The sequence below is a fragment of the Rhagoletis pomonella genome, unplaced genomic scaffold, assembly GCF_013731165.1.
Source record: "Rhagoletis pomonella isolate Grant_MI unplaced genomic scaffold, Rhpom_1.0 Rhpom_scaffold_00003, whole genome shotgun sequence".
Taxonomy (NCBI): domain Eukaryota; kingdom Metazoa; phylum Arthropoda; class Insecta; order Diptera; family Tephritidae; genus Rhagoletis; species Rhagoletis pomonella.
In genome coordinates, this window is record NW_023458557.1 from 68,270,311 (window position 1) to 68,292,412 (window position 22,102).

The 22,102-nt window shown below is 38.1% G+C and overlaps 2 protein-coding genes across 3 annotated transcripts; one reads left to right on the plus strand and one right to left on the minus strand.

Annotated features, from left to right (window-relative positions):
* The first annotated feature begins 2,276 nt into the window (after nucleotides 1-2,276).
* LOC118735407 (wee1-like protein kinase) lies at nucleotides 2,277-9,728 on the plus strand. The gene is given in 7 exon segments (XM_036465131.1): nucleotides 2,277-2,604; nucleotides 2,606-2,886; nucleotides 2,950-3,165; nucleotides 3,228-3,330; nucleotides 3,488-4,192; nucleotides 4,247-4,386; nucleotides 9,499-9,728. Coding segments are annotated over 7 exon segments (1,755 nt in total). The 5' UTR covers nucleotides 2,277-2,434; the 3' UTR covers nucleotides 9,639-9,728.
* Nucleotides 9,729-9,753: 25 nt separating this feature from the next.
* Nucleotides 9,754-19,686, minus strand: LOC118735406 (integrator complex subunit 3 homolog). Of its 2 annotated transcripts, XM_036465129.1 has the most exons (9): nucleotides 19,357-19,684; nucleotides 18,609-19,219; nucleotides 17,841-18,474; nucleotides 15,995-17,293; nucleotides 12,569-12,726; nucleotides 12,346-12,490; nucleotides 10,751-10,876; nucleotides 10,477-10,665; nucleotides 9,754-10,420 (listed from the first exon to the last, which is right to left on the minus strand). In XM_036465129.1, exons 1-9 carry the CDS (start codon nucleotides 19,501-19,503, stop codon nucleotides 10,352-10,354), a joined length of 3,378 nt encoding a protein of 1,125 aa, XP_036321022.1. In that variant the 5' UTR covers nucleotides 19,504-19,684; the 3' UTR covers nucleotides 9,754-10,351. The 2 variants fall into 2 exon arrangements, with proteins under 2 accessions (XP_036321022.1, XP_036321023.1); XM_036465130.1 differs by lacking the exon at nucleotides 9,754-10,420 and having other exon boundaries at nucleotides 10,541-10,665; nucleotides 10,747-10,876; nucleotides 19,357-19,686.
* Between the last annotated feature and the right edge of the window lie 2,416 nt (nucleotides 19,687-22,102).

Consider the following 22,102-nt stretch of genomic DNA (forward strand, 5'->3'; position numbering starts at 1 on the left):
CGTGTAAACTGCATTTATTTGCGTACAATCGGACTTTTGTAATAATAAGCTTTTTCGCTTTTGTACGCAACACATACTCTAAGGCAAATGCGCCCACGTGTGTGCAAGAAAGGGATGCACTATCACACGCCCGGAGAAGTGGTCACTTTTTTCCCTAAGCCCACACAAAACTAACCGCTAAACTGACGAAATGTTTTGGTCAGTTTTCCCACTAATTTAACCGAAAATCATAGGTCTGGCTTCTTGCAGGGGTATTTGGTGAAAGTATCGTTGCCAAAAGTACTCGGTTTCAATATGAAAGTATCGAGTACCTACTTGTATTTACTTGTATCGCAACAAGCTTAGCAGGCTAACCTAATATTCGCGGTTTGCGTTTTGGTGTCAAAATTAAGTCGACTCTATAGTTAATTGCAGCTTTTTGATATAATTTTCAATAGGATACCTGTCAAAAAAGCTGCAACTAACTTTAGTGTCGACTTAATTTTGACTATAACTACGGGCCTTTGTTTCCCAGATCTGTTTTTAATAATGGCAAAATACTGACTACAACTACGAGCCAAAGTTTCCGTATGTTCGATGTTTATTACTACGATTAGATTCCCACAAATAATATATGTAAAAAATGTTTCCTAGTCCATCAAAATTACACTAATTTAAACTAATTTAGACCTGTTACATTTAGTTCAATAAATTGTTATTTCCTGCTATTATGGTTACAATGTGTTTCGATCACGCTGGTGGAATGAGAAGCTGTCTAAGAGGTAAAAAATTCCTCAAAAACTTGTCTTTGTCTGTGAATTCCGCCTTCAAGGAAAATATATATTTCCGGCTTGTTTGAATTCTCGCTTAACGACATATAACCGAAAATTTAGAAGTTATAACTTATTTTTAGTAGTCAAGCTATTAAAAATTCCTTTGAATGCTAAGAGAAGGGTTGCTCGGGATATAATAGTTGATTTTTTCGCATTACGGTTAACTACTACAGGTCGCAAAACTTTTTGAGATTTGAAAACTACTTGGTCTTATTAAATCCACGTTTATGTAGCTAAAAAATTAATTTTTCAAAGTGACAAGAACAAAGGAAAATGAGGGGAAGGGTATCCAAATTTACACTGAGGAAAGAAACGAAGTATCCCTCAAAATTTAAGGCGAAAATGTATCCAATTGGATACATATGTATCAAAACGGCAACACCGTTGCACTCAAATAGCACTTGTCAGCCGGTTAGATCTGTTTAATTGGTTCATGCTCGCATGCCGTCACGCAAGTCAGATTTTCAAGATGGTGAAGACGGCCAGTAAAAGGTACCAATTTTGGAAAATCCATGAACGAAAGACACAAGATCACGTAAGAACAAGAGAGTGAAAAAAGTCGATTTTTTTAGCGGGTTCTACGCCACCTTGTTTCACTGGAAAACGAGCGAAAAGTAAACAAAGCAAAGAAAACAACGAAAACCAAAATTAGCCAAAATTATTGTCAGCCACTTTAAACGCACAATTTAGGTAAAACGATGCAACAAAATGCTTTAAAATGTGTTGTCATGTTGAATTAACTCTTCTTTACTTGAATAAAAGTGTAAAATAGTGGTGCTTGTTATGTAAACAAACGCTCAGCTGACGAACCCGCTTTCGCAAACTTTTTTCTCAAAACCAGTTTCAAATACGTCGCGTTCTTACGTGATCTTATATTTTTGGTTCATGTGGAAAATCTTTGAAGACGGCCGCCCTTAGGGCTCTGCCACACGCTCAGTAATCATCACGATATTTGGATCGTGGTCCATATTGATGGATTGATGGATCGCGCACGAATGCTACGTATTCAATATTTATAGCTCCAGTATTTGCATAATTTTTGTGCTGAACGCTTATTATGACACAAGAAAATTTTTTATTTTGCACTTTTAATTTACAGATAATGCATTCCACAATTATTTTAAAATTTCCAATGTCAATTAAAATTTGTTCAATTTGTTTGTTTGCCCGAGAACGAAGGCAGAGCCGATATTCGCATTATGAGAGTAAAAGGTGTACTGTCGAAATGTATGGATCGCGTTTTGTAAGTGCTACACGTTCAATATTTATTGACGGTATTGCGATCCGCGATCCATATTTCAAAATTTTTAGAAATTTTGCGATATGGATAGCGATTTATCAATTCTGCATGCTACACCGTCAATAAATATAGCGGTACTTGGATCACGTCAATAAATACTGACCGTGTAACAGGGCCCTTATTCCGACGGCTAAAATTTTTTGTTGAAATGCAACCAACTTCAAGACGTTAATTTAAGTTCAATTTCGGTTTTCTAGGATAAATCTCGAATAATTATTTATTCATTGGATTTCTTGTAATTGCTCTTTTTCTTAGAGTGCTTAAAGGAAAAGATAGACAGCTAACAATCGAGTGCCTCATTTAAAATCATTAAAACCTTGAAATGGAAGCATTTCACAAGCTTCAACCAGAAAGAAAGAACGACGCCGATAGTTCGCAAGAACAAATCGAGTTAAACTCGAGCGTCGAGATGCGTTCGCCTTCTCCAATTTGTAATATTCAGCCAAGAAGGTTACGTTTTGCATCACCACACCTTGATGAAGAATTGCAAAAAAAAGTCCGACCCAATTCAGACGCGTTCATCTGCATCGGAATCAGGTACCTTATCTGTTTCGCCGCCGTATCGTAAAGTTCGAGCGCTGAGACTCTTTGACACCCCCGCCACACCGAAAACAATTTTGCAAAAATCAAGAAATCATCTGTCTACAGCAGTGGCGGCAGACGTTGCAAGCAAAGGCGAAATAGTGGAACGACCAAGATCACTCCCGTTGCACAATCGAATTTTAGATAACTTTCAACCACAAAGAGCGAACGTTAATCCTTTTACTCCAGATAGTAAGATAACATTTTATTTATTTTTTGTTTTGAAAATAAACTTATTTTAAATTTTCTCTGCAGATTTTTTGGCGCGGACAAAAAAACGTTGCCGAACCCAATTCGGAAGAGATAATTTAAGCAATCAGTCTTTGCAAATATTCTTAAACAGCGAAGAAGATAAAACGGATAATGAAGGTGATGGTAATTCCGAAGTTCTCCAAGCACCCAAAAGATTAGCTTTACAAGATACTAACATCAGTCGTTATCAAAAAGAATTCTTAGAAATTTCCCTAATCGGTCAGTATGTCTTGGTTTGTAAAGTGAAAATGTGTGGACTAATTTTAAAATTTTTATTTCAGGCATAGGAGAATTTGGATTAGTTTATCAATGTCTTAACCGTTTGGATGGTTGTATATATGCCATTAAGAAAAGCATAAAGCCAGTGGCAGGCAGTTTCTTTGAGTAAGTTCCAAATGTATATACCTATAAATACAAATATATTTTTTCATTATTAAGCGATTTCTTCTTCAAAAAAAAAATATATATATATATATATATGAATATATCCAATTCTATTTCAGGGGGTAAACTATTTATTATTTTTTGTATATTCTTTCAGAAAACGAGCTCTGAATGAAGTATGGGCACATGCGGTGCTAGGTAAACATGACAATGTTGTACGCTACTACTCTGCATGGGCGGAAGATAATCATATGCTTATACAAAATGAATATTGTAATGGTGGCAGCTTACAATCGCTTATACAAAAACGTTTTTTAGTTGAGTCTGAGTTAAAAATTTTGTTACTTCATGTGGCAGAAGGTCTACGCTACATACATTCAAATGATTTGGTGCATATGGATTTAAAATCTGGTAATATTTTCCTGACCAAAATGCCCTCATTGCATAAATCCAGTTCATCACCGCTCACAAAGGACTACTATGAAGACGGAATGGATGGTATATATGAGGAGCTCAGCAATACGGAATGTATCACAACATACAAAATCGGTGATCTTGGACATGTCACATCGGTAAAAGAGCCACATGTTGAAGAAGGCGATTGTCGTTATCTGCCCTACGAAATTCTACAGGAAGATTTTAGTAATCTGTTTAAAGCAGATATATTTTCACTTGGTATGACGCTGTTTGAAGCAGCTGGCGGAGGTCCTTTGCCTAAAAATGGACCAGAGTGGCAGAAACTACGAAACAGCGAGGTGCCAAATTTAGCGAGTTTAAGTCCAGAATTCAATGAACTCATCAAACTCATGACACATCCGAATCCGGAAAAGCGGCCTTCATCTACATCTATTTTTAATCATCCGTGAGTTTAAATTTGATACCGCATTTTTAGCTACTACAAAACTTTTATTTTTAGTATACTGAGTTCATTGGAATCAAAGAGTAAATCTCAACTCAACCAAGAGTTGACCATTGAAAAAAGAAAAAATGAAATATTGCTGCGAAAATTACGCGAAGCGAAAAAACTACTCAAACAATATGAACAAAATGATAAAGGTAAGAATTATTTCTAAAGAATGTAATAAATATAAATATATATATATGTCTGTAAATTATTATACAGTACCAGGTTGACCGTGTTTTGCTCGGAGTGCATACACTTTTTAAAGTATTCAAAGTTTGTGTATATATTTAAAAAATTTGGCTTTTGATATCTTAAAAAGTGAACAAATTTCTTACTTTAGTATTTTCTTACTAAACTTCTCAAAAATACCTTTCATTTGATATCCATATTGCGATGTTTTAGTTAAAATTTGTGAAATTGAAAATAAGTGGCAACCTTACACAAATATCCTAAGGGATAACAATTATTATATAGGCATAGCCTTCTTTTAGTATCTATTAAAAGTAATATTATTAGTATTATTATTGACAATTGTATTTACAGTTAACTATAAAATACAATGAGTTATAGCTATGGCTACTGAGGCCTTAAGCTAGTTTAACAGGTCTATTCTGCACGTTACCGTAAATTTTGTAACCGGAAAATTGTATTACCAAAAAACGTTACCAGCTCTTGTCACCGCGGTTCTAGGGACGTTGGTAATGCAGTTAAAACATTCAGCAATTCAGCTATGAAGAATTTTGCAAATTCTGGCATTGCATATTTCACGGGGCAATGCTTTGTTACCAGCCTATGAGATGGAAACAAAATTTACCGGTTACATGAGTACACAGAATGCGAAAAGGGTTTAAAAATTGACGGGAACTTTATTTACCGGATACAAACTTTTTATTACCAGCGCAGAATAGACCTGTAAGTGATGGTTATTTGCTATATATGTGTATTGTGTTTGTAATATATGGGCATTCCCATGGTGGCGCACGTGACAGTCGTACGATTTCAATGTGATACAAAAAAGGAATACCTTTTGTTTTCTTTAACTTTTTTGGGCCATTGTATAGCATGTAATTAGCTCTATATTTAACCGAAAAATTAAATCAATCGAAGTGCTTGGTCCTGAAATAGAAGCATTTAAAGAGAGGTTCGTTACGTGACAAAAAATGGAAGTTGATTTTTTCTTTTCTTGCAAAATCGCAAAACTCTGCGAATTGTGGATGGCTATTTTGATGAAACTTATTTTGATATGATTTGGAGCAATTCTAGTTTTTAGAGTTTTTTGAATTAATGCAAATTGTTTCAATTCTCTTTTACAACCCCAAGTGTGGAACGTGACGTGACGTGGCGTGACGTGACATAAATTTCCATCGTTATATTTTTTTTAATATTGCTTTTAAATGAATTTTCAACGCAATTAAAACATGTATTTTATGTAGAATATACTTTATATTTTGACTTCAGCGCCAATTCAGGGTCAATTTATTGGAAATCTATGATTTATTATGTTTCAACCACATACGCCAAATTCGAACCAAATCGGACCATAAATACCGTTTTTCGAAATATCTCGACCTTGGCACCACCTAGGAAGACCATTTTATGCAAACATGATTCTACTTACATAGCCAGTATATATTTTAAAAAGCAGACAAATCGGCCCGTAAATACGTTAGATATAAAACTTTTATTTTTTTTGTCGTGGTGGACCTTCCGGTGGAAACACCCATATTAGTTAAATTTCATTTAAGATATTACAATATTTTAAATAGCTTATAAGCTTGAGTGGTTCAAGAGTAGATCTGTAGGTTTTGTGTTGTTTAGTGATTTTCTGTGATTTATAAACTGTGCGCAGTCATCTAGGATATGTTTGATGTTTGGAGTTGAAGCATTGCAGTATTTGCAGATATTCTCTTCTTTTTTAATTCGATATTGGTGTGTTAGTCTTGTGTGTCCGAGCCGTAGTCTAATTATTTTTACCTTCCTTTTATTAGCTCGGGATGTAACTATGTAATATTGATGCGCCTAAAAGATGCAGCGATTTCTATTCTCAAGTTACATACCTGGTGACAGTACGAATGGCAATTATAATAGGGAGGTTTTAGTTTTTTAAACTATAATTTTATTATTATTTCTCTTCTAGTTATGTCAGTATCATGCGCAAATGCGCGTTCAATGATCGTGTTTCATTGGGTTAGCAAATTTATACCAGCTTGTTTGTTCGTACGTAGAGTATTGTTCATAATTTTTTTATTTTTTTTATGTGTCTTATTATATCTGTGTTGAGGAGGTTTAGGGACATAGTTAGGGGGCGGTTTTGTGCTTCTTTTGCTGCCAAATCTGCGAGTTCGTTGCCATTGATGTTCGCGTGTCCTGGTATCCATACAAGTTCAATTTTGTTCTTGTATTTTATTAAGCAGTTTCGAATGTAGTCTGCATAATAGTTGTTATTGTTTATGTTTTTTTTTACCATTTCTAATGAGGCTAGGGAATCGGAACATATTGCAAACTTTCCGGGCGTTTGGCTAGCATATTGTACTGCTTCGAAAATGGATATGATTTCTGCAGCAAAATTTGTGCTGTAAGAGGGTAGGACTTTGGTTATTAATATTGTACCTCTATTTTTTAAACAAAAAATTTAATATATATCCGATTAAAAATAAGTGCCAAACTTATTCCAAGATATTTCTAAATTGGGGACTTAAAATACCTTCCATTTGATGATGTTTTATTTAATTTGCAACTAATTTCGAATAGGTGGCAACCTTATACAAGTGTTCTCGAGATATATATATATATACAAGAATTGCTCGTTTAATGTAATAAGTAGGGCTCGGAATCTCATGCTCTAAAAAATCGAAAATATGCGCATATAATATGCACTCAAAATTTAAAAATATGCCACATAAACAAGTAAAATATGCAATTAAAAATTGCTTCCTAATACTTTATTGCCATTACAAAAATACTAAATAACCCATGTATTTTAGCAAGAAAATATCGAAAACAATTCACTTCAAAATACAAAACATATCGTCGTTTAAAGTACAAAACCGCGTATCGTCATTCTGCAAAACCGCGTAACCGACATTGGCTGCCAAAAATTGGATTTGCTCACACAGGCTCTTGGCTCAATCCTTATCCATTCGTCCTGAAATATACTAGCCAGAAATGCGATTGCTTTATAAAAAAGAGAACCATTTTGAAATATGAGTGTTTTTACTCTCTAGAAAATAATTTTGCTGATACGCGGTTTTGCATTTTGTTGATACGCGGTTTTGCACTTTAAACGACGATATTTATGTATAAAATTTGTTTATAACAAGTAAAGAAGTATAAGTTCGTGCGAAACCGAACTTTATATACCCGGCGCAGGTATCAAATATCGTCGTTTCAACTTTCTCTGAACTACGTTTGCAGGCTAAGTAGGGGTGTTTACCCGATTTCGACCGGTTTCGATAATATGCGGAGTTAGACTTGATGATATAATTGAACCAAGTTAGGTACAAACCGATAAACCGAGATACACCTTTGTAGTCATAAAGTGGGCGGTGCCACGCCCAATTCCTAAAAGTCAATAAAAGTCTTATTTATTGTTAGGAGATTGTTGTAACTATTAACTTGGAGTAAATTAGCGTCCTCAGTTATTGAAATATCGGGGTTTTCGTATTTTTGAAATTTACTGTTATACGGGAATCGGGTGTAATTTTAGTCTGATTTGAATAATTTTCAACGGATTGCTTTTCCGTGCCAAGGCACCGAGTTTGGTATAAATTGATAACGCGGTTACCGAAAATTTATAATATTCAAATTTTCTGCTAAGTTGTTATTGCAATCATCGATTTTAAGTGAATTAGCTGATTTTCCTTCACGGACTAATTTTTAACAATTTGCATCTAATATTTACTGAAATATCGTAGTTTTTGCATTTTTCGAAAAACCCGTTATATGGGAAGTGGGCGTGGTTACAATCCGATTTCGCCTATTTTCAATACCAACCTACCTTGGATAAGGGGCAACCCACATACCAATTTCGTTGAGATATCTCAATTTTTGCTCGAGTTATCGTGTACACTGACAGACGGACGGACGGACATACAGACATGGCTTAATCGATTTCTCTTTTCATTCTGAGCATTTATGTATACATTTGTCCATATCTATCTCGATTCGTTCGTGGCGACAAGTAAATAGCAATTTTGCCATTTTGATTCCAGAGCTCATATAACCCTGTAATGAATTTCAGTACGTCATACAGATATAAGCAGCTGTACTCCAAAACATTATGTAGGAATGGCTTGCGGATTGTCTAAAGCCTCATCCTTGCGAGGGTTGGACACTCGCACAGGAGGGTGTTCGACTGCCTTTTTTAAGCCCGGGTCATCGCCTGTTGAAGGGCAATCCAATCCTTACGGCTTGTACCCCAATGGGCCAGTACCTGTGCACACCGCATTCCTAAGAGAGCTTTGGTTTTAAGTGGGTCGTAAGACACCCAGAACTGTCGGGTACGATCCTGTACGGTTTCACCTCTGCTTGGCCCCACTAGTTCGTCCGTTGCCTCGTTTCCGTAAGTAAGCTTATGCCCCAGGATCCATATTAGAGTGATCAGAGAGAGGCCAGCTCGTTCCTACAGTCCTCCAATAGTTTAGATCTGACAGGGGTAGAAGAGAGTGCCATAATAGCCGCTTGGCTATCCGAGAAGATATTTAGTTGAATATTTGGGAAAAATTATAGGTAATTTTTTTTAAGAGATTTCGCACAAAATTTAAATGGCTGTAAGTCAAAAAAAGCAAAAAATATGAAAAAGCCATATGCATTGATTGTAAAAAAAGCGGGTATTTTTGCAAAATATGCAAAACCATGCATTTACTGCAAAATATGCTCTAACGATTGAATGCCATTTTCAAGGAAATTTCATGATTCGTAAAGATAACTTAACCGTTTCCATTTGAAGATGCCCAGTAAAACATGCATTTGCATAAGATTCCGAACCCTACAAATAAGATATCTTAAGTATATGTCTGCTAATTATGAGGGGGATCGACTGTTGGATGGAGACAGTTAAAATAATGCAACTTAATACCTACTACTTCTAAATAAAATACTTTAAAATCATATAAGACACCTTATTCTTAAAATGTTTTCCATCCTCATAATCTGTTAGATTTGGCTTTGAAATTTGCATTTAGAACAACGAATCACTTAGGTAGGCTGCATTTCATATTTTATGAAAAATATTTAAATTTGAATTTCTTTTTTGTATTTTGCAGTTAATCGAACGCCAACTGTTTCCATGGAACAGCGTTGCTTACGCTCATACTCCCGCAAAAAACGTACGCCATGCCTCAGTTCGAAATTGGATGGACTGCATGATCGCAACAAAAATGTTATTAACAAATTAAATTATTAAATTCAGTGAACGCTACCAATATTTGAAGTTTTACAAATGAATTTTACCCATTGTCCTTATTTTTTACATTTTTTTTGAAATTATGAACAGACTGTAAATAAGTAAATATATAATATATATGTATGTACGATCAACTGTACGAATATAGCTTTATTTCTTGATTTGTTATCACTGTCGGTGACATTACTGGTTTAGGAAAATACTTACAGGTTGATACAAAGTAAACAACATGTCTAGCTAAAGACAATCAAAACATAATTTGACTTCCATGAATGAAGTGGTATTGGTACTAGTACTATAACGCATAAAACAAGGCAACTCACAAAATTCTTAATAAAAAAAAATGCCTACAATACATATTACATACATGGTAGTATTGAAAAAATACAAATGCATTTGTAATATTTGTTGTGTGGTGGTAATTTGAATAAAAAGGTAGTACATTCATTTATATTGTTTCGGTGATTATCGCACTTTTATATGTATATTTCGACTTATTGTAAGTTTCTTACGACTTTTTAGTTCTATTTTTGATGAAAAATAAAAAAATATAACGTGAATATTTCAACACTTGAAACATTTACATTGGCATTATTATTTTTTATTTTAGTTTATACTTTTTATTTTATTTTTATTTAAACAATTTAATTAGAAAAATCTTTCTCATTACTATATGGATCTACTTCATAACAATAAAACCCTTGTTGATACTGTCAGTCAGAATCGTTAATAGTTTTTTTCCGCTTCTTGGCTTGTGAAATCTTTTGCTTCGGCCAGTCCTCCTGAAAAGTAGTTCGTACAAATAATTTTGTAAATTTAACATTTTTATTAATCATACTTCGCTTGATTCCTCATCCGATGAGTAAATGGTTTTAACTGGATCCGAGTTTTTCTTATTGCTCGTACTATGGTTGTTTGTATCTTTTTTACTAGTTGGTTGCTTTCTACCACGCCCACTGCCACCACGTCTCCCCACGGCGGTTGTTTCGTCCTCAGCAGCTAGCGCAAATAAATCGCTGTATTGCTTCTAAAAAGTGCATTTCATTTGATTTGTATTTTTATACCATTAATAATAAAATACTATGTGTGTAGAAACATATGTACTAACTTACTTTTGTGCTTTCATTACTATGTGTATATGCCGCCTGTAGTGCACGTTGCATGGTATCGTAAACGTAAAGCCCAGTGCCCGTGCCGTGCCTACAACTTCGTCGATAATGCTCTAAGTGACTTAGCACCTGTGAGCGAAAATAATATCAAATGTATTTATCAATTGAAGTGAAAATTTATGGGTCGATTACAACCGAACTGCAGTTGGGTGGCCAGTTGCTGAAATAGTATTATAGATGGCAAGTGGCAACTGAAAGGTGGCAACCGAGGCAACGGCATTATTGTGGTTGCCGTAGAAATTTTAATTGAGATAATCTATTTCTTTTTTCAACTGTGTTTTCAGCATATTTACACTAAGTTGTTGTTGTTGTTGTAGCGGCTACAACAACCGCGCCCAGGACGGTTGGTATCTCAGTCGTTGTCGTCAAGTTCCACTAACGGCAACCCTAGGAAGCGTGCAGCTTCTGTGGGGTTTGTCCACAGGGACAAGGCCGTTAGGGTTGTCGGGTTTTCCGGGCATGCGAAGAGATGTTTCGAGTCGTGTGGGGTCTCTCCGCATGCCGGACACTCATTCGGCACATCCTCATTCAACCTACTCAGGTAGGAGTTCAACCTGCTGCAGTAACCGGAGCGAAGTTGTGCAAGTGTTGTGCGTGTCTCCCGAGGCAGATGAAGCTCCGTCTCGTCAATGTCCGGGGGTGGTATGCCTAGAACGGCATTCACAGGTCTAGAGTCTACATAACTCGAGACTGAGTCCCTGTGAATGCCGTTCAGGGCCTGTCGGTACGCTGCCGGGTCCAGAGGTTGCTTAATGAACGTCTGGACTTCGTCCGTCAGTTCATATAGATGCCTCCTGGCGTGCCTAGGCGAGGGCTCCTCTGCAAGCAGCTGTCTGCTTGGGTGGCCACTTCTGTGGCTCCCGATCAGGAACTGCTTGCAGAGCATTATATTGTGCTCCTTTACAGGGAGCATTTGCGCCTCGCCGTGCAGGTGGTGTTCAGGCGACATCAGGAGGCATCCTGTCGCTGTCCTAAGTGCGGTGTTCTGTACAGTCTGTAGCTTCGTCCACTGCGTCCTACTAGTCCCTGGCGACCACACTGGCGGTGCGTAATTCAAAACCGGCCGGCCTAATGCCATGTATGTTGCCAGCAACGTTTCTTTGTCTTTGCCCCAAGTACTGCCGGCTAGCGACTTGAGGACCTTGTTGCGGCTCTGTACTTTATTGACAATAGCGGTTGAGTGCGCAGAGAAGGAGAGCAGGCTGTCGAATGTTACTCCCACGACAGCCGGTTCTACGTACCGGAATGACTCGGGGGTTACCCGACCAAGGGCTGTTGTTTCGGCGATCTAACCCCGTTTAGGTCGGCGAAGTATCTCAGAAGTGGTCCGTCCATAGGGCTACATTCACTACGTATTTACCCTAAGTCTTAGTTGCTGGTTCTCCAAAATTCTATTACCTGCAACTTTATAGAACTAAACTATAGTTGCTATTCATAATATACATTTTCATTTCAGTAGCGTTGCCCATAGGCAACCCAACTGCGGTTGCGTTGTCATCCATAATCGACCCTTATTTATGCACACATATAGTTAATACCTGATCGGCGGAGGGTAGACTACTCAATCCTGAACTACCTTTCGTAAGCCTTTTCCGCTTGTTCGGAGAGGAGCTGGGATACTTCGATGTGAGCAGTGATGCTATGATTTCTGACAATTTTTCCTCGCCCCGCTGACACCAGAAGCTTTTAAAATATACGTAAATATAATTATATAAATCATTTTTACAATTATTAACAATAAAAAGTATAAAATTCGCTTACCGTAGAGCCGAAGTTACGAACGGATCGCCTCGAGACTTTGTCTCTCTACTGAGCAAAAGGCGTATCAGTTCATTTGTCGGTTCCTCGTTTTTAAGCCATAAGAGCATATAGCTGAGAGCTTCTGGATGACTTGAGGACTCTAGCTCGGGTAAGATATCCTAAAAAAGTGCAGTTTCAAATAGACTAAGTCAATCTTAAGTTAGGCATTTATGGCTCTATTATTTATGTCTAGTAGCTATGGCTAGCAATATCGTACTTTGTATACAGAAAAGCGCAGACGTAATGCAAATTTTATTATATGGTTGCCCATCAGCAATCAGTCGCCATTTTTGGAGCTTTTAAATACCGGACATTTTGGAACTTTGCTTTAAGTTAAGTAATAGTCTGTAGACTAATAGAAAATGAAATAAATATAGATTAGGGATGGCAACCGAACTTTAGTAACATTTTGATAGCTGACAAGTAAGCAAGTCTAAGTTCAGGCGGAGCCGAACATTAAATACCCGGCGCAAGTATTAAACATATGTTTTTTCACCTTTCCGAGACCTACCGCTAGATGGTAAGACGGGGTGTATCAATTTTGAGTAAATTAGCGTCCTTAAATTTCGAAATATTGCAGTTTCAAGCAGTTCTGAAATTTACCGTTATATGAAAAGCGGCCGTAATTTTAGTCTGATTTCAATAATTTTCAACGTTTTGCTTTTATGTGGCAAGCACAATAAAAATACCGAGTTTGATACAAATTGGTAGACCGTTTACCGATATACATATATGTGATTATAAGTGGGCGGTGCCACGCCCATTTTCCAAAATTTTGCCATAAACGTATTTCTTGGTAAAGAATTGTAGCAAGCATCAATTTTGAATAAATTAGCTTTAATATTTACTGATTTATCGAAGATTTTGTATTTTTCTAAATTACCGTTATATGGGATGTGGGCGTGGTTATTGTCCGATTTTTTAAATTTTCGGCCATTTAGTATGCTGTACCAAGGCCAACAACTGTGCCAAGTTTGGAAGAAATTGGTGCAGAGGTTACCAAGATATAGACATGCAACCATAAGTGGGCGTGGCTACGCCCATTTTCCAAAAAAATATAATATTTTAATTTTTCGTCTGAAAATTATTGTTAGAGCGTGTGTGAATCGGTAACAAAGTTCGCGGCGAGTAAATTTTTGACAACATGAGGTGAATAAAATTTCAGTAGCTCATGAGGCTAGTGAAATTTTTGACAAAGGCATAGAAAATTTTGACAATCGCAAAGATTGTTGATGTGTGCAACTTTTCGTTAAATAAAAGCTTAAATTGATGACTTGCAATCAACGATGGTAGATGTTTTCTTAAAGTATTAACTTCACTTCAATTTGTAATATTTTATTCCGCATAAATCTACGGTTATCAAAAATTTACTGCTGTCAAAAAAGATTTCATTTCACACAGCAGATTGGCAAAACTGTTCCACCATAGTAAAAATATTATTCAACAGCTTTCCCCATAGAACTTTGTTATCGATTCACACACGCCCTTAATATCAATTTTGAGTGAATAATCTTCAGTAGTTACTAAAATATCGCAGTTTTCGTATTTCTGGAAATTACCGTTATATGGGAAGTGGGCGTGGTTACAGTCCGATTTCGCCCATTTTCAATACCAACCTACCTTGGATTAATGGAAACTTACATACCAAATTGCGTTGAGATATCTAAATTTTTTCTCGAGTTATCGTGTACACGGACGGACAGACAGACATGGCTTAATCGACTTCTCTATTTATTCTGAGCATTTATGTATACATTTGTCTATATCTATCTCGATTCGTTTTGGCTGTTACAAACAACCGTTATGTGAACAAAATTAATATACCCTTGTGCACAAGTGCGCTCGGGTATAAAAATGTAATACAGATGACAACTGTAGATGTAACTGTATTTTGTAGTCACCAGGGAAATTATCACCCCTATTGCGAGTTCGACTAGTAGTAGATAAACTACTCTTATTCAATTATCGCTTTTCCATGGTATTTTGAACGTCGATTTCTCGTTCAATAAGCGACTGTGAACATTATAGGGAATTTACATGATTCAACTTTCACTGGCGATTAGTTGAACCAAAAGTTGAACGAAAGTAGGGAGCCGACCAACTTCATTGTAAGCGATTAGTTGAAAGGCTGTTTACACCATGCGATTGTTGCTTTCAACTAAAAATCGCCTGAAAAGTCGCCACATGTAAATTCCCTATTATATTTCATCTTGATTCAGTCTATGATTTACAATCTTACAGACTAGAAGTAGGCTTAAAAGTATTAACGGTGACTAGTATATGTACAATTACGAAAATAGGTTTCAAGAGATGATTTAAAAAGACTTTTTGGAAACGAAAAGTCGATATCTAAGCTCTTTGAGATATTGTTAAATTCCACAAGGCCTCGAAAAATAGGCGCAAAAAATGAGTAGTTAGTCTTAACGGCAGGAACGTAAAAGGGGATGTGAGAGCGAAGAGTTCTGAGGCACATTAAAGGTAACCTGCTCAAGAAGAGATGGGCAGTCAATGGAGCCAGAGATAAGATCGAAGACGAATAAGAGTAATTGGATACGCCTTCTATTTTCCAATGACAGCAAATTTATTGCTCAATTGACAGCTCAAGATGTAGGAGTTAAACAGTCGTGGGCAGCACGCTGCCCAACCCCCTGCTTAATTCGTCTTGGCTGAGAGGTTTGAGCTCGAAAGCGAACTGAAGACTGCCGACCTAATAGCACAATTCTCTCACTGAGGCAGTTTTACTTAAGGTCATAAGATACATTCGTGTTTATGGCGTTAAGTGCTACGGTGGTGCTGTGCACCTTACGTAGGGAAGTCATGTTGTACGAAGAGTACACGAGTAGTAAGGCATCCACGGACTTCACCATTTTATTGGCTGGCCTCCCGGGTTTCAGCAACGATACCACTCTTCTTGACAACCACATTTCAAGAATTATGAGAATGGCCAATGACAGATAGAGGACCTTAGCGAGGAAATCTATTCCCCTCGGCCTCAAAATATTTTTAGCATGAATATGAATAGTCCATCGGTGCTAGTCACTTTGAAGGCTTCGCTCCTCCCCGCGAGCTAACTGAACATTATCCCTTGAACTTGGTTTTGAAAAGTTGGGTAGCCCTCAGGCCACACATTTGGTCTTATCCAGCGTAGGGTTCAGTTTGAACTATTGGATAAAATAGTTCCTGTATTTCTCATAGCCCGACGAGTCGCCATCATAGAAGGCGATTTCCACCCTGTTATTACGCTTCGTAGTATTGGCCAAGGGCAACCGAACTCTACGTGGAGTAGGTAACCACACTCACAGTATGTAGCATACCGGTTGCGATGACGATCACATTATTACTAATATTGAAAAAAGGCTAATTAAATTATAGAATACATCAGTTTACCTGTAAACACTTAAGTGGGACATCGTGCGCTTGCACCAATTGCCAGAGACTTAGTTGTTCAAATGTTTCATAAACCAAGCTTTCTCGCAAGCAATCGATCAGTCCATCTTGCTTAAAGAGAGTAAGTTTTCCCTGCGCCACATAATAGATCAGGTCACGCAAGTTCTTCGCATCAATACACCTCAATGTGATACGCAGCAATTCGTTGTTGTTTATGGCTGTACTTTTGAACTCGCGATAAATGTCCGGTAACAACCACAGGAATATTGCCGTACTTTCCTTTTCTAGCATATCTAGATCACGTGCTAGGCAGTCGTCTATCTTTTCGCCACTCGCCTCACACAGCATGCGATAAATAGGAGTTTTAAATTGAGCTGCTTGTTGGCTATTTTTCCGTGTTTGCAGTTTGACGTGAACTTTCATGAAATAGAGTAACAAGTAACCGATTTCGGGAATCCGCTCGCATACCTCTGCAAGCAATGTTTGAAATGGTTTTTTGCTCTTCTCATCATTTTCATACAGAAAGCGAAACAATCCAAAAAGTGGATAGCTTATACTCTTTGCCAAATTTTTTTCATCTGTTTTACTGTCAGTAAAAATATTTTGTTGTGGCAATGTTTCGCGTAAGATTAAATGCGTATTCGAGATCACGTAATTCAACTGTGTTTCATCCAATGCGGAGGCAGGTAATGTTCGAAAGTCCGCCAAGAAAGCTTCCCACGTAAATGAGTTGCGTTTTGTGACGAAAGTTTCGAATGAGTCACTGATGGAGGCGGGTAGATCTATTTTCTCCGGTATCGGCTTCTCTTTTAATCGCACTTTTGATAAAGGTAAATCATCATCATCATCCGTAAGTTCCTCGTTCTTGACATCTTTCGACATATCTTCGTCATCTTCGCTGAAAGCAGCTTCGGTTTCAATATCATTACTTTCAGGTGATATAACCGTTAGTTTATTATCATCTTCGATGATAGGTGTACCACCGACACCACCACTACCACCACTGCCTATCCCGCTTGTTTCGATGACGCCTTGCGTTTCTAAATCGATCACACTAGAACCAAGCTGAAAATTATTTTGTAGATTTATTTCATGTTGCTGTGCCAATGGACCTCCGAAGAAGGCTTGCCCTCTATGCAGTATACGTTGATCTGCTTCCTTTTTAAACGCAGGCATTGCTACCAGTGGTGCCGCAGGATGGGTGGGTGATACGAATTCACGAAAATTTTCTCGAATCAAATTACGCAATTCTCGATCCAACTTCGGAGATTCGAATAGTGGCTGTAAGTTTGGAATGACCTGCAAAGAAAAGAAAATGTTTCATTTTTTCAAAGTTTATGAAATTTACTAATTTACTCGACTAGTACATTATTTCTCATTTCTGAACTATTATATCCGAGAAAGAGTCGAAAACAACTAGCGAATTATCTCTTTAATTATAAAAAAAAGTAGAAGAGTGATAACACAAACCAATTTTCGCGCGCATCGCTAAAGCATTATGGGCCTGTTCGAGGCACGTAATAAAAGCGGCATTACTGCCGTACTGATGAAAAATGGCAACATTGTTGCAACTGCCCAACTGATAACACATTGCTAGAAATTCACACAGATCGTGATACTTTAATAATTCGCGCATCACTGCGGTTGTGATTGCAACTCGAACAAGCCCTATGTTAAAAGCGTTAAGTTAGGAAAACTGGACAATATTAAAAAAAAAAAATGTTGACAATCATAATGTAAGTAAACATTAGGATGCCGATACAAACTAGTTAATATAACGCTATGAGAATAAATTATAAAAGGTTCGATACAGTTTTCCGTGGTATAAAAGTTTACACATATATACCTGCTTTTCGAGAATCTTATTTAATGAATTATATACGCCTGTACGTATCTTATCCTCGTGCCGCACATCGAAATTTTTCATTATGCGACAAAGAAAATCCAATAACGTACTGCTTACAAATGGATGATTTCGTATTGAATGATACATTACTAAAATACCCGGTTCAATGTTCATGATATTATCCTTAATCGGATCAAAAAAGAGCCAATCGTAGAAAAGGGAAAGCTTTGCATTAGCTAATGCAATGGGGTTTGTACAAGATGATATTAGCCAGCCAATTATAGCCCATCGCGGTATTATATCCGAACAAAGCATATCATTTGTAGGATGAATCACATTTATTATAAAACGGATTAAGTCTGAACGCAAACTGTGCGATTCTGGTGTTGCAAAATATTTGTCCTGGAACCAGTCCTGGTAACGTTTTTGATTTCCAAATTTAACCGAAGACGCAAGAAAGGTTAGTTTCCGTTCTATTTCTGGCGTTAAACGACTTTGCAGGAACCGCCTACTTGTACGTGTTTGTAAAAGTTGCCAAATCCCCGTGAATGTCGGATGTAGACTTTCGGGATTATGTAAAATATCGCGCCATAATTGTTCGAATTCGGGTACTCGCGCAACATTTTGCAAGAGTCTGAAAGTGTAAAATAGAATAATCGTTATATAGTGTTTACTGGGATCAAATAAAATTAAAATCTCTTTATATTAACGCCAACCATTCTAATAGCATAAATGGTATACACAATAACGTCTTATAGAACTACATACCTGACAAAATCTCTACCCAAAGGTATTATGTCCAAGAATCGATCACGAATCAAAGATATTATAAACTTTACTTCTTTTTGCCTGAGAGCAGTTAAGGATGGACTCGCATGATCTTCTATAAGTCGAACATAGCTGTACACAACTGTCTGCACGAGGAATGCCTGTGACTCTAACCAGGCACGATACTCAATGAAGATGTCCAATAAGCCTTCTACTAGGAATATATTTTTGATTGAAACGTCACCACCACCTGCTTGTCTAAGACAATTCCACACAATATTTTCTACCAATAGAACCTGATGTTTCACAAGCTCGCGAAGTAACCATATGAGCTGACGGCGTGCTACATCGGTTAATTTTCCATATTTTTCAGCCACAAGCATCGTAAGATTTGATACAACCATGTTCATTCCGTCGCGCGCGACAAGTGTCAAGTCTCGGTAAGCTTTTGGCGCCATGGCAGGATCGGTAAGCATTGTGTACAAAAATCCTATTGAAATATCCTCATGTTGCTTTTCCTTGCAGACGAGTTGTGACAAAATGTCATGCATATCCTTTTCATTGAGTCCATTGATTTGCTGTTGTAAACTTAGGTAGGCACGTTCAAATCGCTGCAAGCATATCAAAGAGTAAGATGCGAACGATAAGTGAAATGCAAGGCCACTTTACTAAAAAGTATTTATCTCATTTTCATAAAAGTGACATACACGTGAACTGAATATGCCACTTTAATGTAAACTTAACCAACCTCTTCCAATTCGTCTCGAAAATCAACGGCCGTACAAATGAACAATTTTGAGTTATTATGATTGCTGTGTTGCTCCATTTGTAGAGCTCCCTCCCGGTCGGGAATGTTGCGGTCGAAGTCACAATCTCTTTGTCGTTTTAGATACATGCAACTCTTAGTTCATAATTCAGGCTTCAGTGCCTTTGCCTCATTTAATGTGTTAGTATTTAATGGATTTTATTTTAAAATCTACATCGACAAATAAATAAAATGAAATTTCGGGTAAAATCCTAAAGCGAGAAAGCCAGCAGTTTTCATAAACGAGTTAACTACACAGAGTTGTATTCAAGTCCTGAAAAAAGTTTTCAGCTTCCAAAGCACGGTTGCGTGAAATTTTATACTTTGTTTACAATGCTTCATTAATTAACTTATTTAAATAAAGTATGAATGTTTTTCTTATAAAATCATTTCCAGACCTGTTATAAGATTGTTCAGATTGAGGCGGTGAAAACAGCCATAATTTATGAATGATAATTAAAAGTTGGGCTTAGTTATTGCAGTTAGTGGTAATGGAAGCGATTGCGTTTTTTAAAGCGGCGAATGAACGAGAAACATTGTTACAAACACAAGTTACAAACTGCAATGTTACGGTAATGGTTACCCATGTAACGCATATTTGAAAAAATGTTACGCTTACAGTTAGATAGATAGATAATAAAATGAGGTTTGCACCGCGACCTAGTGGTCTATTGTGCCCTCCACTCTTCACAATACCTCCTCCAAACCTAATTTCCTTAGAAAATTTAAAAGTACCTTGGGGGATAGGGACGTTGAGCCTAAACTTCTCTCCCGTCTTCTGCAGACTGCATCACATTCGGTGAGGATGTGTTGAGGTGTCTCACTGGTAGATTCGCAAACCTGAAAAGGTCACTCGACCATATCCCCAGCTTGCGTAGATGCCCCCTCAGCCTGCAGTGTCCTGTGAGGATACCTGTCATTATTCTAAGCTGCCCTTTTGGGAGGTTAATTAACCTTTGGAATCTCCTTTTGTTATAACCTCCCATGCGTCTTTGCCTGACGCATTCCTGACGAACTATGCCAGCTTAAATCCCTCAAAGTGATCCTCTCTATCCTGAGCTCCTCTTTTAGAGTGTTGGGACCCACTCCTAGGAAGGGCTCGGGGCCGACTGGAGTAGTGGCTGCCGCCTCTCTTGCGAGACAGTCACCCGCCTCGTTACCCTCTACTCCCTTGTGACCAGGTACCCGCGCTAACTTGATGTTATTGTGTCTGCCTAGGGAGTTAAGCTTCTCAATGCACTCCAGGACCAGCAACGATTTGACCTCATAGGATATGAGGGCCTTGAGTGCTGCCTGACTTTCGCTAAGGATTAGGATTCTCTCGTTTCTATACCCTCTACCCATGATTGTATCCGCACATAGGTAGATAGCGTAAACTTATGCTTGAAAGATGCTCGGATATATCCCCAAAGGAATAGAAATCCTGGCCCTGGGTCCAACAATTCCAGCACCTATTCCTTCTGGGGTCTTCGAGTCATCCGTGTACCAGTGCAGAGTGCAGCCCTGAAGTAATGTCTCGAAAGTGGAGACACTCCAGGTCGCTTTACTACAAAGTTCTATTTTGAATCTCTTCTCAAAGACTATGATCTTTCCTATGTCATCTCTAGGTAACAGGGCTAGTGGGAGCGAGGACCCTAGCTTCTCCATACTCCTAGAGGAAATGACTTTACCTTTACCAAACCCCTCTCTCGCAATGTTAAGCAGAGTTCTTTCGCCGCCGTCGTCGGACATGTTCGCATCGCTCCCGTTATACAAACACATGCCAATCGTTGTAGCTTGGTGAGCGATTGTCTCACCGTGGATAGAGTAGTTCTTGAAACCCAAGCTACCGCCCCATAGGTAATCATTGGCTGTACTATCAAGATGTAAAGCCATCTTACGATTCTGGGCGTACAACCCCAGGATTTTCACGCCAGACGCTTACACACCATTAAAGGTTTCGTTGCCGTAGAGATGATCGCGTCCACATGTTTCTTCCATAGAAGTTTGGTGTCTAGGACTAGTCCCAGATACTTCACTTCGCTGGCGACGTTAACCACGACCCCCTCCAAGGTTACGTTCCTCATGCCCGGAAGGGCTCTTTTTCTAGTGAAAGGAATGATGGCGGTTTTGGCAGGATTTATGATAAGCCCTAACTTATTGCACCATCCCTTCGTCAGTCTTAAGCCTCTTTGAATGATGTCGCAGAGCGTGCTCTCAAACTTCCCTCTGGCCATTATTACTATGTCATCCGCATAGCCTTGGCAGCGGATACCATTGTCAGAGAGAAGTTGAAGGAGTTCATCCACCACTAAGCTCCACAGAAGGGGTGATAGGACCCCTCCCTGCGGGCAACCCTTTGTTGTCTGAAGTTGTACCACGCTGTCTTCTACTCGGTTACAGCAATCCTTGTACGCAGGATCGCATCCACCCAATTGCAGATCGCTGGCTGCATGTTTCTCCTCTCCAGTGCCCTGCGCACTCCAGAGTGTGACGTGTTGTTAGACGCTCCCTCTATATCGAGAAAGGCGCAGAGCACTGATTCACCGCAATCGAGGGCCCCCTGAATCTCGGTTGTCAACTGGTACAGGGCTGTATCCGTGGACCTTCCAGTTCTGTATGCATGCTGACATGTGTGCAGGGGTATACTCCTCAGAATAGTAGACCTGATGTGGTTATCTATAATCTTCTCCATTGCCTTCAACACAAA

Excerpts from the sequence above, each read along its gene's own strand:
- LOC118735406 (XM_036465129.1), bottom strand. The coding sequence starts at position 19,503 with ATGTATCTAAAACGACAAAGAGATTGTGACTTCGACCGCAACATTCCC. Across the intron at positions 12,727-15,994 it reads TCCCACTTAAGTGTTTACAG|GATATCTTACCCGAGCTAGA; the intron begins GTAAACTGATGT and ends GCACTTTTTTAG. Across the intron at positions 12,491-12,568 it reads TTCGTAACTTCGGCTCTACG|CTTCTGGTGTCAGCGGGGCG; the intron begins GTAAGCGAATTT and ends ATATTTTAAAAG.